This window comes from Gadus morhua, chromosome 20 (assembly GCF_902167405.1).
Source record: "Gadus morhua chromosome 20, gadMor3.0, whole genome shotgun sequence".
Lineage (NCBI taxonomy): Eukaryota > Metazoa > Chordata > Actinopteri > Gadiformes > Gadidae > Gadus > Gadus morhua.
This window is the reverse complement of record NC_044067.1, coordinates 15990333-16004505: the sequence shown is the minus strand read 5'-3', so window position 1 is coordinate 16004505 and position 14173 is coordinate 15990333. Positions and strand designations below refer to the sequence as shown.

The window sequence follows — 14173 nt, the reverse complement described above, 5'->3', positions numbered from 1 at the left end:
AAGAGAACAATCTTTTGGTCCATGGTGTAGTTTAAACCTGAAAGAGTAAACAATGTTACCACTGAAACATTGTCCATTGTTTGATATGAGTCACAACTAGAAAAATACGACTCAAGATGTTGTATTAAAGTGCTGTGGTATCAACTGTTGTGTCCCAATCTCCATCCACACTGGTCACTTTTTAAGTCCTCTTTATGATGGTGATGATGACGTCACCTAAGACATCAAATGGACCAATCAGTGAGCTGATGTGGTCAAAATGACTGAATTTGAAACCCCTATACCAATGTAAATTTTGATTTGCACATTTGTTTTTCCTTGTTTGTAAATTAATCTGTGTATTAAAGGGGACATATTATGAAAAAAACACTTTTCCTTGGATTTGGGGTGTTGTTTTGGGTCTCTGGTGCTCCCACACACATTTGAAAAAGGGTTACTTACTTGATTTTTGAGTGAGATATGCATTTCTGAAAGCACCCCGCCTACAGTTACCGAACAAGCCAGTCAGTTTCGGCGCCCCCTCCTACGTAGGAAGGGGGCACATTTGAATATTACCGCCCACTTCCCCATCCCCCTCCAATCAGAGCATAGCAAAGATTTTGTGGACCAGTGGACGAGCGCTGGGCGGAGATGTGATTGCCGGACAGGGAGTCCGGCGGAGCTGCCGGAAGGCTGCTGGAAGCTTTGGTGGCAGTTCGGCAGCTCCGGCAGGGGAGCTTCAGGGGTAGTCCAGCAGCTCCGGCGTGGGGAGGTCGGCGGCAGTCCGGCGGCTCTGGCGGGGGGAGTTCGGCGGCGGCAGTCCGGCAGCTCCGGCGGAGAAAGGGATTGTACTCCCGGAGCTGAGCTGCCAGGCTGCCGCCGAGCTCGACAGCAGTCCGGCAGCTCAGCTCCGAGAGTACATTCCCTTTCTCCTCCATGTCGTGGTTCATTATGGACTTCAGAGAGTCAAGGTCAATGTTCCTTTCCCCCAATTCTTCTCAACCATGGCTGAGATAACCCCCACTAGGAGTCTTTACTTGTTGTGGAAGTACCAGAGACATCAGACGCAGTCTTTATGATTCATTATATCATCCGAGGCGCACATAGCTTTTTGCTGTGATATTAGATATAATATTATATTAATACCTGTTTATTGGATAATTGTTATTATTATATTATATTATATTCAGGGCTCCGAACCGGTTCAAGGAACGAAAACGAAAACCGAAAACGAACAGAATTTTACGAGGAACGGAAATGGAAACGAAAACCAAATGGTGTTTTACTGTTCCGAAACAGAAACATTATTCTGAAATCCCCAAAACCGGTTAATAACAGGTTTTTCACAAAAGCATAGCCTATTTCATGAAAAAATATATATATATTTCCGGTTGCCACGTTCACTTCGGCGCCCGCTAAGCTCAGTTGTCACAAATTCCCACCACCACCCTGGCGAGAGGTGATTTGGAAGCAACAGTTGCACTGAGCTCTATCTTCGACAAAGGTAACGTGAGCTAAATTGAGTCCACTACATCACCTTTGCATTGTTTCTTGTTGGTGGGCGTGCCCTTAACCTGCGTCCGCGTCCAAGTTTCATTGACATGATCAAACAGCCCGCCCGCTCCCTGATGACAGCCCTCATCGTCTCTACACAGCTATTTGATAAATGCCAAATTATAAAACACGCATTACAAAAATCGAGTTTGACTGCCAATAACAATGCGGGACAACTTCTCAATTTGCGGGACGTGTACAAAGTAATGGAATTGCGGGACTGACCCGCACAAAGCGGGACATCTGGTCACCCTATATCGACCACAAAAATAGACTAGGCCCAATAACACTGCCGGAATGTTAAGAACGAACGTTATTTTACGTTCCGAACCGGTTCAGGAATGATATGTTGGTGGCGGAACGCAAGAACGAAAACGTTAAATATTCGGAGCGGAACGATTGAAAGATGATTTCGTTTTCAAGCCCTGATTATATTAGATAGATATAGAGCTCCAGGAGTCCACAAACGGCAACAATCCCTTCTCCTTCATGCTGTGGTTCACTCTGACAGCTCATTGGTCAGTGGGCAGCAGCTCATTTGCATTTAAGCTACAGACACCAGAAACAGCGCATTCTGAAGGGACTGAAACAGAGGGGAATAGCGGTAGGTGAGATTTTTTTCCCTAAAAGCTATTTCCAGCAAACAGCCTCAGACTACTCTGGACCAATCAGCCAATCAGCTAAAATGGACCAATCAGCTCACTGACGGCCAAACCACCTCGCCAGTGCCCTGATCGTTGCCTGTCTCGCTGCTCCACTTGGTCAAGGTCGAGCAGTACCCATACTGCCGTCCCCTCCAGCACCAGAGCGGGCTGGATGACTGCCACCCCGACACCCTAGCCATTGTGCCATTGAGCCAGGCAGAACTGCGCCAGGTATGGCTCCGACTGTATTGCCCCAGAGAATTGTTGGCCAACAGAACACCGGTACCCCAGTTATGACTCTGCTCACACATAGAGTGGTCACAACAACATCATGAACTTTAAATAATCCAAGATAAATCAGGCCCTATATGGATATTTACCATGCCAATATGTGCTGTCAGTTAAATGCGTTATTAACTGCGTTAACGCAAGCCAATTTTAACGGCGTTAATTTTTTTATCGCTCGATTAATGCAATTTTTATTTATTTTTTTAGAAAATTCTTTTTTTTTTCTTGGGCTCAAAACAAAGAAGCAGTAGCCTGACTGCTATGTTCAAGGCAGTATGTTTGTATATTCATCGTTTAATTGCACAATAGGCTTTTTTTTTGTATCGTCCTGTTTTGATCAGTATATGCCAATGTTGTTATCAATAAACAAAACATTTGCACAAGGCAAGCCGATGCACTTCCTCCATGTTGATAAGCATTTAAATGAGAAAAATTAATGGGACAAAGGACTCAAGGGATATTTAGCATAGAATTTTTTTTGCGATTAATCGTCAGTTAACTATGACATTAATGTGATTAAACGCGATAAAATATTTTAATCGCTTGACAGCACTATGATTTCCTTTATCCCACAGTTGCTTCTAGAGCCAACTCTGGATTGCATGTCCATGCTTTCTGTAATAAATAGTTATTAATAGGTATATTAATAGTTTTAATATGATACTTCATTCATCCTACCTAAAGGACGAGATTAAACATACAAGTGTTGTTTTTTTAAGACAGCAGCAGCAGAAATCGGCTCACGGTATGGCCTGTCTGACACAGATGGTTCAAAATCTGCATCAGAGAAAACATAAATCTAATAGTGGAGGGTGTCATTTTTTAAGTAAACAACCTGTCAACCTGACAACCTGTTCAAATATTTATTTATGTCATAATCAAATGTTCTTCTTTTACCCCCCTGCACTTTATTGATCCCCAAAGGGAAATGCAGTTACAGCAAAAGTGTACACAACAGTGCCGATGAAAACAACATTTGTTTTTTGACTTAACATGAAGTTAACATTCTGTAATCTCATTGTACAAGTAGGCCATATGAGTCCAGCACGAACAACAGCCAATATATAATATTTTAAATAAAACACAATGTATTTGCTTTTTATTCTATGGATGTTATATGAATGTATTTGTTATTGGAAGATTAGCCATTGGACTTCCTGTTTATGTGTCTGTCTGTCCTAAACATGTTGCACTGTTGGCAACCTAGAGAGCCATTGAGACAGGCAACAAGTAACAAGGGAGAAGGTTCACCTTTCAACAAGTAAAATACAAGCAAAGGAAATGTGTTGTGTGATATATTCAAGCATTCTTGTGGAATCGCCCTTCATTCTCAAAATAAAAAAGGAAATACTGTGGACATTTACAATGGGTTTCCATTCATAATTAAGAAAAGATTTGAACAATATACCATCAAAACAGAGGCTAGGTTGAAGTCAGATTTATATTATTTCAATATTAAATCCCGAGGCACTTCAACCAATTTGAAAGTTTTGCACTCTACATTTCTTCTCCTGGCAGGTAAAAAGCTAAGAATTATGTTTCGAATCTTGGTCAGTTTAAATCCATATATAAGGGGATTCATGAATGATGGAAAAAGAAGAAACTCTATTGAAATAAAGTTCATGAGATTTTGAGACAAGGTCTTTGACCCAAATCGCATGTATAACACATCCAATGATAATGCAAAACTAAAAATGATCATAGATAGTAAATGTGGAACACATGTTGCCATAAACTTCCCCATCTTGTCTTTAGATGCTAGACACATCTTGATTAAATACATGTAAGACCAACCGATAAACACACCATGGCTAAAATAAAAGATTATATTAATATATCCTAGGATGGCCGTCACCTTGCGAGTTGAGCATGCAAGTTGAACAATCATCCAGTTAACACAGTACAGTCTGTTTATGTGTGAGCCACACAATGGCATCCCTACCAGTGAGACAGAGTTCGCAAACATTGCATTGAGTGGAATGAACCAAGAAAAAAACACAAATATGGAGACCCTCTGTTTTGTCATCACTGAATAATACACCAACGGTCGACAAATGGCCACATATCTGTCGTAGGCCATCAGAGCCAGGATGGACAGATCAGTGATGCTCGCAGAGTGTACTACGAAACCCTGTACCATGCATTGTGCATAAGAGATGACATGAGAGGTTAAGAGATCCCAGAGAAACTTGGGGAAGAATCCTGCTGTTCCATAGAGCCCATTGATGCAGAGATTACACAGGAAGATATACATTGGCTCGTGAAGGCGTTTATCCATAATGATGATGACAATGATAGATATGTTAAAAAATAGAATAGCAATATACCACAATAAAAAAAAGGAAAAGAGAACAATCTTTTGGTCCATGGTGTAGTTTAAACCTGAAAGAGTAAACAATGTTACCACTGAAACATTGTCCATTGTTTGATATGAGTCACAACTAGAAAAATACGACTCAAGATGTTGTATTAAAGTGCTGTGGTATCAACTGTTGTGTCCCAATCTCCATCCACACTGGTCACTTTTTAAGTCCTCTTTATGATGGTGATGATGACGTCACCTAAGACATCAAATGGACCAATCAGTGAGCTGATGTGGTCAAAATGACTGAATTTGAAACCCCTATACCAATGGAAATTTTGATTTGCACATTTGTTTTTCCTTGTTTGTAAATTAATCTGTGTATTAAAGGGGACATATTATGAAAAAAACACTTTTCCTTGGATTTGGGGTGTTGTTTTGGGTCTCTGGTGCTCCCACACACATTTGAAAAAGGGTTACTTACATGATTTTTGAGTGAGATATGCATTTCTGAAAGCACCCCGCCTACAGTTACCGAACAAGCCAGTCAGTTTCGGCGCCCCCTCCTACGTAGGAAGGGGGCACATTTGAATATTACCGCCCACTTCCCCATCCCCCTCCAATCAGAGCATAGCTAAGATTTTGTGGACCAGTGGACGAGCGCTGGGCGGAGATGTGATTGCCGGACAGGGAGTCCGGCGGAGCTGCCGGAAGGCTGCTGGAAGCTTTGGTGGCAGTTCGGCAGCTCCGGCGGGGGAGCTTCAGCGGTAGTCCAGCAGCTCCGGCGTGGGGGGGTCGGCGGCAGTCCGGCGGCTCTGGCGGGGGGAGTTCGGCGGCGGCAGTCCGGCAGCTCCGGCGGAGAAAGGGATTGTACTCCCGGAGCTGAGCTGCCAGGCTGCCGCCATGCTCGACAGCAGTCCGGCAGCTCAGCTCCGAGAGTACATTCCCTTTCTCCTCCATGTCGTGGTTCATTATGGACTTCAGAGAGTCAAGGTCAATGTTCCTTTCCCCCAATTCTTCTCAACCATGGCTGAGATAACCCCCACTAGGAGTCTTTACTTATTGTGGAAGTACCAGAGACATCAGACGCAGTCTTTATGATTCATTATATCATCCGAGGCGCACATAGCTTTTTGCTGTGATATTAGATATAATATTATATAAATACCTGTTTATTGGATAATTGTTATTATTATATTATATTATATTCAGGGCTCCGAACCGGTTCAAGGAACGAAAACGAAAACCGAAAACGAACAGAATTTTACGAGGAACGGAAATGGAAACGAAAACCAAATGGTGTTTTACTGTTCCGAAACAGAAACATTATTCTGAAATCCCCAAAACCGGTTAATAACGGGTTTTTCACAAAAGCATAGCCTATTTCATGAAAAAATATATACAGTATATATTTCCGGTTGCCACGTTCACTTCGGCGCCCGCTAAGCTCAGTTGTCACAAATTCCCACCACCACCCTGGCGAGAGGTGATTTGGAAGCAACAGTTGCACTGAGCTCTATCTTCGACAAAGGTAACGTGAGCTAAATTGAGTCCACTACATCACCTTTGCATTGTTTCTTGTTGGTGGGCGTGCCCTTAACCTGCGTCCGCGTCCAAGTTTCATTGACATGATCAAACAGCCCGCCCGCTCCCTGAAGACAGCCCTCATCGTCTCCACACAGCTATTTGATAAATGCCAAATTATAAAACACGCATTACAAAAATCGAGTTTGACTGCCAATAACAATGCGGGACAACTTCTCAATTTGCGGGACGTGTACAAAGTAATGGAATTGCGGGACTGACCCGCACAAAGCGGGACATCTGGTCACCCTATATCGACCACAAAAATAGACTAGGCCCAATAACACTGCCGGAATGTTAAGAACGAACGTTATTTTACGTTCCGAACCGGTTCAGGAATGATATGTTGGTGGCGGAACGCAAGAACGAAAACGTTAAATATTCGGAGCGGAACGATTGAAAGATGATTTCGTTTTCAAGCCCTGATTATATTAGATAGATATAGAGCTCCAGGAGGCCACAAACGGCAACAATCCCTTCTCCTTCATGCTGTGGTTCACTCTGACAGCTCATTGGTCAGTGGGCAGCAGCTCATTTGCATTTAAGCTACAGACACCAGAAACAGCGCATTCTGAAGGGACTGAAACAGAGGGGAATAGCGGTAGGTGAGATTTTTTTCCCTAAAAGCTATTTCCAGCAAACAGCCTCAGACTACTCTGGACCAATCAGCCAATCAGCTAAAATGGACCAATCAGCTCACTGACGGCCAAACCACCTCGCCAGTGCCCTGATCGTTGCCTGTCTCGCTGCTCCACTTGGTCAAGGTCGAGCAGTACCCATACTGCCGTCCCCTCCAGCACCAGAGCGGGCTGGATGACTGCCACCCCGACACCCTAGCCATTGTGCCATTGAGCCAGGCAGAACTGCGCCAGGTATGGCTCCGACTGTATTGCCCCAGAGAATTGTTGGCCAACAGAACACCGGTACCCCAGTTATGACTCTGCTCACACATAGAGTGGTCACAACAACATCATGAACGTTAAATAATCCAAGATAAATCAGGCCCTATATGGATATTTACCATGCCAATATGTGCTGTCAGTTAAATGCGTTATTAACTCCGTTAACGCAAGCCAATTTTAACGGCGTTAATTTTTTTATCGCTCGATTAATGCAATTTTTATTTATTTTTTTAGAAAATTCTTTTTTTTTTCTTGGGCTCAAAACAAAGAAGCAGTAGCCTGACTGCTATGTTCAAGGCAGTATGTTTGTATGTTCATCGTTTAATTGCACAATAGGCTTTTTTTTTGTATCGTCCTGTTTTGATCAGTATATGCCAATGTTGTTATCAATAAAAAAAACATTTGCACAAGGCAAGCCAATGCACTTCCTCCATGTTGATAAGCATTTAAATGAGAAAAATTAATGGGACAAAGGACTCAAGGGATATTTAGCATAGAATTTTTTTTGCGATTAATCGTCTGTTAACTATGACATTAATGTGATTAAACGCGATTAAATATTTTAATCGCTTGACAGCACTATGATTTCCTTTATCCCACAGTTGCTTCTAGAGCCAACTCTGGATTGCATGTCCATGCTTTCTGTAATAAATAGTTATTAATAGGTATATTAATAGTTTTAATATGATACTTCATTCATCCTACCTAAAGGACGAGATTAAACATACAAGTGTTGTTTTTTTAAGACAGCAGTAGCAGAAATCGGCTCACGGTATGGCCTGTCTGACACAGATGGTTCAAAATCTGCATCAGAGAAAACATAAATCTAATAAGGGAAAATCCCTGTGTACCTGAATCCAGAAGAGTTCTTCAGAGGTTTCATTGCTGACATGAGAGCCTCATTAACACATCACGGCATTTGGTTGAGGGGAACCGTCTTCCACCTCAGAGAGGGCCTGAGATATTCTAGATATTAAAATTGTATTTCTATTAACAATTATTTAACCATGTAAAAGTCTCTGAGATTTAAAATCTCTTTTCAAAAAGAGATCCGGCCAAGAGGGCAGCATAAAACAAATACATTTAGGTTTGTACAAAGAAATAAAGCTCTGTTATTGAAGGGTGTGACTTGTTTTAATTCATGATGGAAACCGCCGCGAGTAAGTTAGTAAGTTAGTTAATGCTAAAATTGGTCCAGAAAACCAAAGCTTTTGAAAGGCATTTCAACTCTACCGACTATAAGCGACAGAAGAGCATGTGTGCATTTAAAGTTGTATTCTTATAATAACTTTCTAACGAACTTGACAAACATATTTGGGCAAATATTTACTAACATCCAGTTCCATCCAAGTTTCTCTTGAACATATCATGGCGTCACACAAATCAAATCAATCCTCAAGCTCCAGAAGATGAAATGTATTATCTGGCAATATCTCCAAAAATCCCATATTGAGGGGTAACGTTACGTTATAACTGGTTTAATTACGTCGATAGTCGGTAAATAAAGGAGATAAATAGTAGCAGTAAATAATTGGTAAAATTACTATTACACTTGCCTGTTTCGGCATAGCAATTTTAATATCACTCTTCTCATTTCTGGAAGCTTCAGGCCATACATGAGAGGGTTTAGAATTGGAGGAATCACAACAAACTCGAGGGATACAATTACAGCTAGGGTTGGGTATAGCTCTTCTATATCATAGCGGCTCAGAGTAATATCACAAAAGATGCTAATGGTATAGCTGAAAAATGTAACAATGTGCGGCAGACAGCTTTGGAAAACTTTCCATTTGAACTCTGCAGAGCGTTTCCTACAAATGAGCAAAATCTCTAGATATGTATATGAAACAAAGAGCAGGGGTATAAACACAGTGATTGCAGTGACTAACATGCCAACCAGGTTGTTGATAGAAGTGTCCACACAAGACAGCTTCACAACAGACCAGTTAGCACAGAACACTCTTGGTATTTTGCTACCACACAAAGGGAGTCTACCAGAAAAAATCATAACAGTTCCAACAGCAAAGGCTGGGTAGATCAGTGCAAAGAGAGACAGCTTGTATACCATTTTGGAGGTCATGGTGTTGTGGTAATGTAACGATTTACATACAGCCACATATCTATCATATGCCATCATACTGAGAATTGTGAATTCATACGATGCATACGTATACATGACGTAGATCTGACTGAAGCACTCTAGACGGGACATCAAATAAGTTTCATGCAGAAGGTCTCTTAGGAACCTTAGGAAGAAACCAGTGGATCCATACAGAGAGTTGACTGAAAGACACACAATTAAAACATACATGGGCTGATGCAGGGACCTCTCTAGGGAGATTACAAGTATGATGATGACATTAGCAGATACAATAAATGTATACAGAATAAAACTAAATGCAAACACTGGGTATCTATAGTCTCCAATGTGTCCAAACATAGTAAGATTAAAGTGAAATGAAAGCGAACTATTTTCCATTACACAGGAAGATAGGTGTACCGGGCCTCCTTGTTTCTTCTTAAACCTCTCCTTTCTGATGTAACATGGTTTGGTCAAATCCGAGGAAAAAAAGATCATCAAAGCAGATCATAATACACCAAACAAATGATAATATATGACAACGTGAAATCTTAAAGAATAACCCTAACCCTAAAATATACAGTGTGTAAATTGTATCTTCTTCTATATTTTCATAGAGATAGTCTATGGTTCCTACAAGTGAGGGAAAGTCCTCATGGTACTAGATGGAGCAGAGCTGTATGAGTTAGACAGAGGAGCTGCCAGCCTCTTTAATGCATGGTAGTGATGTCACCATAGCGTCATTACATTACAGCGTCATTTTTTTAATGCTTGCCATATATTCTCAATAACTCAAAGGTGCGGTGGGAAGAATCTAGTGGCATCTATCGGAACAGACTTGGCAGAAATGGAATATAATATTTTGTATCTAAATAGGGAGTGGCTGCTCTTCCAATGAGCCGCCATGTTCCTACAGTAGCCCAGAACGGACAAACGGCTCAAGAGAGGATGCTTAAATTAGTTTTTACCATAATTGCTATTTATTACATGTGAGCTTTGGCCTATAGATTTACAGACAATAACTAAATACAATTTCTATATCAATCAAGGAAGCTTTGCTACTCAACGCAGTCGTAGACGATGACATCATTTTGGAAGTACTGGTACCTGCAGGCCACAGTAGTTTTTCCTACATCATTGTTGAGTGTTTGTGTGTGTCGGGAGGGGGGGGGGGGGGGGGGGGGGGTTGCAATCTGCAACCTGCAACCTTACCCCTAGATGCCACAATTTGCTTGCACCTTACAGGCAAATTGCATTATGGACCAAAAAGGTTTGGAAAAACTGCTCCCTCATTAGTAATGTAAGGTGTCGTGATCAGGCATTTCAGCCGTCCCTGATGTCTCTGTAGTCCGTGACCTCCTTTGGGCTCCAGGGTACACACTTGGCCACCGTTATGGGAATAGTCACATTTAGCACTGCTCATTACAACCTGCCCGTCACTGCCTTAATTACGTATTCAGACATAACCCCAACAACACACCAACAAACTTTAATTCAGTACGGGCATTATGGACCATCCCATTCCTTATTTACAAATATCATGTTTATATATATTTATGTGTAGGCTATATTTCTTTCTGATGTGAACTAGGCTGCACAAGAGCCATGTTAAAGTGTAAGTCTTTTGGCTCTAGCGCTCTAATGAATACCCCCGGGGATGATGTAAAGTAGCCATTGGTGCCAAGGGGATACTTGTATGCAAAACAAGCTGTATTAGTGGTCAACAGGTCATTACCTTCCCTGTCTATTGAGGGTAATTAAACACTCTCTTGAGAAAGCCAGAGTAGGAAAATGCCCACCAAAACAATAACAGCATGGTCCCATCAGATGTGATCGATTTTTTTAGCGAATAAAAACTAACAACGATTAAACTTACACTTATTCACACACTCACAAAATATGATTGTTTACTTAACATCAAATGAGTCATCTACTTTATTTTTTTGTGGTATGACTTTACATCTTTGCTTAGAAGTGAATGCGTTTCTATGGGTGAAATTATATTTTTTACACTCAAAGTGTTCCGTAAAATAATCTGGATCAGGAATAGCTTTGTTGAAATGTACATATTCAAAGACAAAGAATTGTTTCTGGTATGTTGGTGGGTGTACACAGATAGAACACCATTGTAACCCTAAATAAATAAAAAATCTAGGAATACAAATCTAAGAGGAAGATTAAGTTAAGTGTTTGTGTGTATTCAAAGTCCAGAAGTTCAACCCAACCATGTTGGTACTTCTTGACCAAACATTCTATAATTACTACAAAATCTGTTGTTATTATTCTTAATATAATGGTGAAAAAACCCCAAGATGGCAACTTGGAATGTGCGTGAAATGTGAAAATCCTATGTTGCATCAGTATTATTTTAATAAACAGCTCTAGAAACATAATCTATAATCAGACATTAAAAATGGGCTTCTTCAGTCATAAGTGAGCAGAACGGCCGCTGTCACACTTGGTCTCTCTATGCTGTGTTCTTGTTCGGGGTCCGAGCAGCGAAGCTGCTTGGCCCCTATTGTTTCTGTAAGGTTTTTTATTTCCTCAAATTCTGCAAAGTCATACTGCAGCCTATACCGTAAGTCAAAACTCTTGAAATGTTCAGGTATGGTTACCAATAACCCCCTCTTGCCAAATTTGTGGTACTGCACCCAAAGGTGCCGCTATTGTAAAACATCATGAATCAGGCTTATTTATCTTCAACATATTGAGCTGGACTCAAAATTCTTTCAGAATATTAATCTCTAGAATCAGACCCAATTATACAACCCATAAAAGCTAAACATGATTAAAAGATTCACAGGCTACAAAATAATCAGAAATTCACAAAAATCGCAACATAAAATCTTTAGACCGGTGCCGTGTTCCGATATCCATACTTCCATGAGTACACTTAAAGGAACTACACTATCCGCACTCACTAAGTGCGCTTATTTTCAGATGTCACGGTTGTTCCAAATCGAATACTCCGTGGTGCACTAACCGGAAATTAACCCCAAATAAACATCCCGCTTTGAAAGGTGAACTCTTTAAGCCTAGCAGCTATAAAAAGCTATAAAAACTATAAAAATTACAAAATGACTCTATTAATACAGGCTATGTGGAAAACGATCCAACTTTGGCTCAGCCTGGCTCCGCCCTCTTCCGCTACGTGGCTAAGATGGCTGCCGTTGAGTACGAAAAGTGTACATCGCCACACACTTCGCGATTTATCCGTTTTGAGTACACCATCCGGGTCCTTTCAGTACACTTATTTTCGCCCGATCTTAATCGGAACGCCCTACGTACTCAAACTTAGGCTAGTAAGTACGGATGGTACTGATATTGGAACACGGCAAAATCCTCATAAAAATCATCGAACAGAATTTATTTGACTTAGTTCCATTTGAGAAATATTGGCCAATGAAGTTGAAGCAGTTTGCCAATTTTTCTTATGCGACCATTTTGTTATTGTACCCTATAAAAAAAACATACGACTATTAATAGGTGGATACCAATACCCCCCACTACTAATAAACCCAAATTGTGGTACTGCACCCAAAGGTGGCGCTATTTGAAAATAACATGAACTAGCCTTATTACTCCTTACTAGATTGACCTGGACTCAAAATTCTGTAGAAAAATCTCTAGAATCAGTTGCATCCTTTCACCCTGATCTTCTGCTCTAAAAATGTTTACTTTTCCCACAATTTCATCGAAAAGCCAAACGTCCACAGTCTCAACCCATTTTGCCTATAATACCATTTGTTATTGTATAACTACCATACGGCTCTCATTAGTTGGATACCATAAACAGTGCACATTGTCAGATCTGTACTCTTTTAAGAAAGCCCTTAATTCTCTTGTTAAATGTTTGCTTGGAGTTTTCTGGATGTTGTGTGCTTAACAATAGACATTTTCACCATGTGAATTAGGCTACATTTCAGGTTTGTCAGTGGCTCAATGGGATAATGCCTTGTACTGAGGCATTATATGGTGAGAGTTCGAATTCCGATTGGAATTGTGAACATGCTGAACAGGACATTCGGCCATTGCTCTGCAGCCCAGTCACCTGAAAGCCGAGGCACAGTATGGCATTAAGGGGAACATCAACATCTTTCCTTCATAATTACATGTCATATTTATATTTCTTCGATTAGTGTGTTCTTCACTTTTCATTTCGCTCTGACCCCGTTAATCACTGCTTGCGGTTATATTTTCATCATTGTGTTTGTATTTAATTTACACCTGTGGGTATGTGAGTGTTTGTGTGTGTGCGATCCTTTCTGTGCATGTGTATTATGTGTGTGTGTGTGTGTGTGTGTGTGTGTGTGTGTGTGTGTGTGTGTGTGTGTGTGTGTGTGTGTGTGTGTGTGTGTGTGTGTGTTTGTATCGAATGTGTTCAAAACTGAGTCAGTGTCAAGTCATGTGAAGTAGATACTCAAGTTATTTGCATGATTGAGCAAAAAAATGCCTGTGAATAAATAACTCAGAACTCACTGAAGATAATACACTACAGGACCTCCAGAATGCAATGGTTCTGCTACTTGCAGTGCTACTGCCCTCTGTCGGACAAAGGCAGAACTGCTGCCACACATGCTCGGACATTTTGGACTGTTTCCCAATGTCAAGGAAGCATGCTCAACGGCCGCCCTTTTAAGGACGCTACGTCATAGAACGCCGACAAGCACTGTTCCAATGTTGAGGACACTCGAAAGCCGCGCCATTTTTGCGTCCTTTGTTTTTGAGAATTCCGAGATTTTTCAAGGATGCATCGCTGCATCCTGGACGAGCCAAAACGACCCACAATCCTCTGCGTTCACTGGGCGGGTTCTTGAAAATGACAGAGCAGTACACGTTC

At 41.2% G+C, this 14173-nt stretch overlaps 3 protein-coding genes across 3 annotated transcripts in view; all 3 read right to left on the bottom strand.

Moving 5' to 3' along the window:
- The window catches only part of LOC115533535 (olfactory receptor 1019-like), a 978-nt gene extending 901 nt beyond the window's left edge, over positions 1-77 (bottom strand). Inside the window, exon 1 of the mRNA XM_030344078.1 lies at positions 1-77. This exon is cut by the window's left edge and continues 901 nt beyond it. Coding sequence (XP_030199938.1) covers positions 1-77 — 77 coding nt within the window.
- A 3832-nt stretch (positions 78-3909) lies between these two features.
- On the bottom strand, positions 3910-4887 carry LOC115533534 (olfactory receptor 1019-like). Its single transcript, XM_030344077.1, has one exon. It carries the CDS (start codon positions 4885-4887, stop codon positions 3910-3912), a length of 978 nt encoding a protein of 325 aa, XP_030199937.1.
- Positions 4888-8799: 3912 nt separating this feature from the next.
- LOC115533532 (olfactory receptor 6K3-like) lies at positions 8800-9732 on the bottom strand. The gene has a single exon (XM_030344075.1). The coding sequence runs from the start codon at positions 9730-9732 to the stop codon at positions 8800-8802; it is 933 nt and encodes a 310-aa protein (XP_030199935.1).
- Positions 9733-14173: the final 4441 nt, after the last annotated feature.

Bases quoted from the DNA above. Each gene is read 5' to 3' on its own strand.
- LOC115533534 (XM_030344077.1), bottom strand. From the start codon at position 4,887: ATGGACAATGTTTCAGTGGTAACATTGTTTACTCTTTCAGGTTTAAAC.
- LOC115533532 (XM_030344075.1), bottom strand. From the start codon at position 9,732: ATGGAAAATAGTTCGCTTTCATTTCACTTTAATCTTACTATGTTTGGA.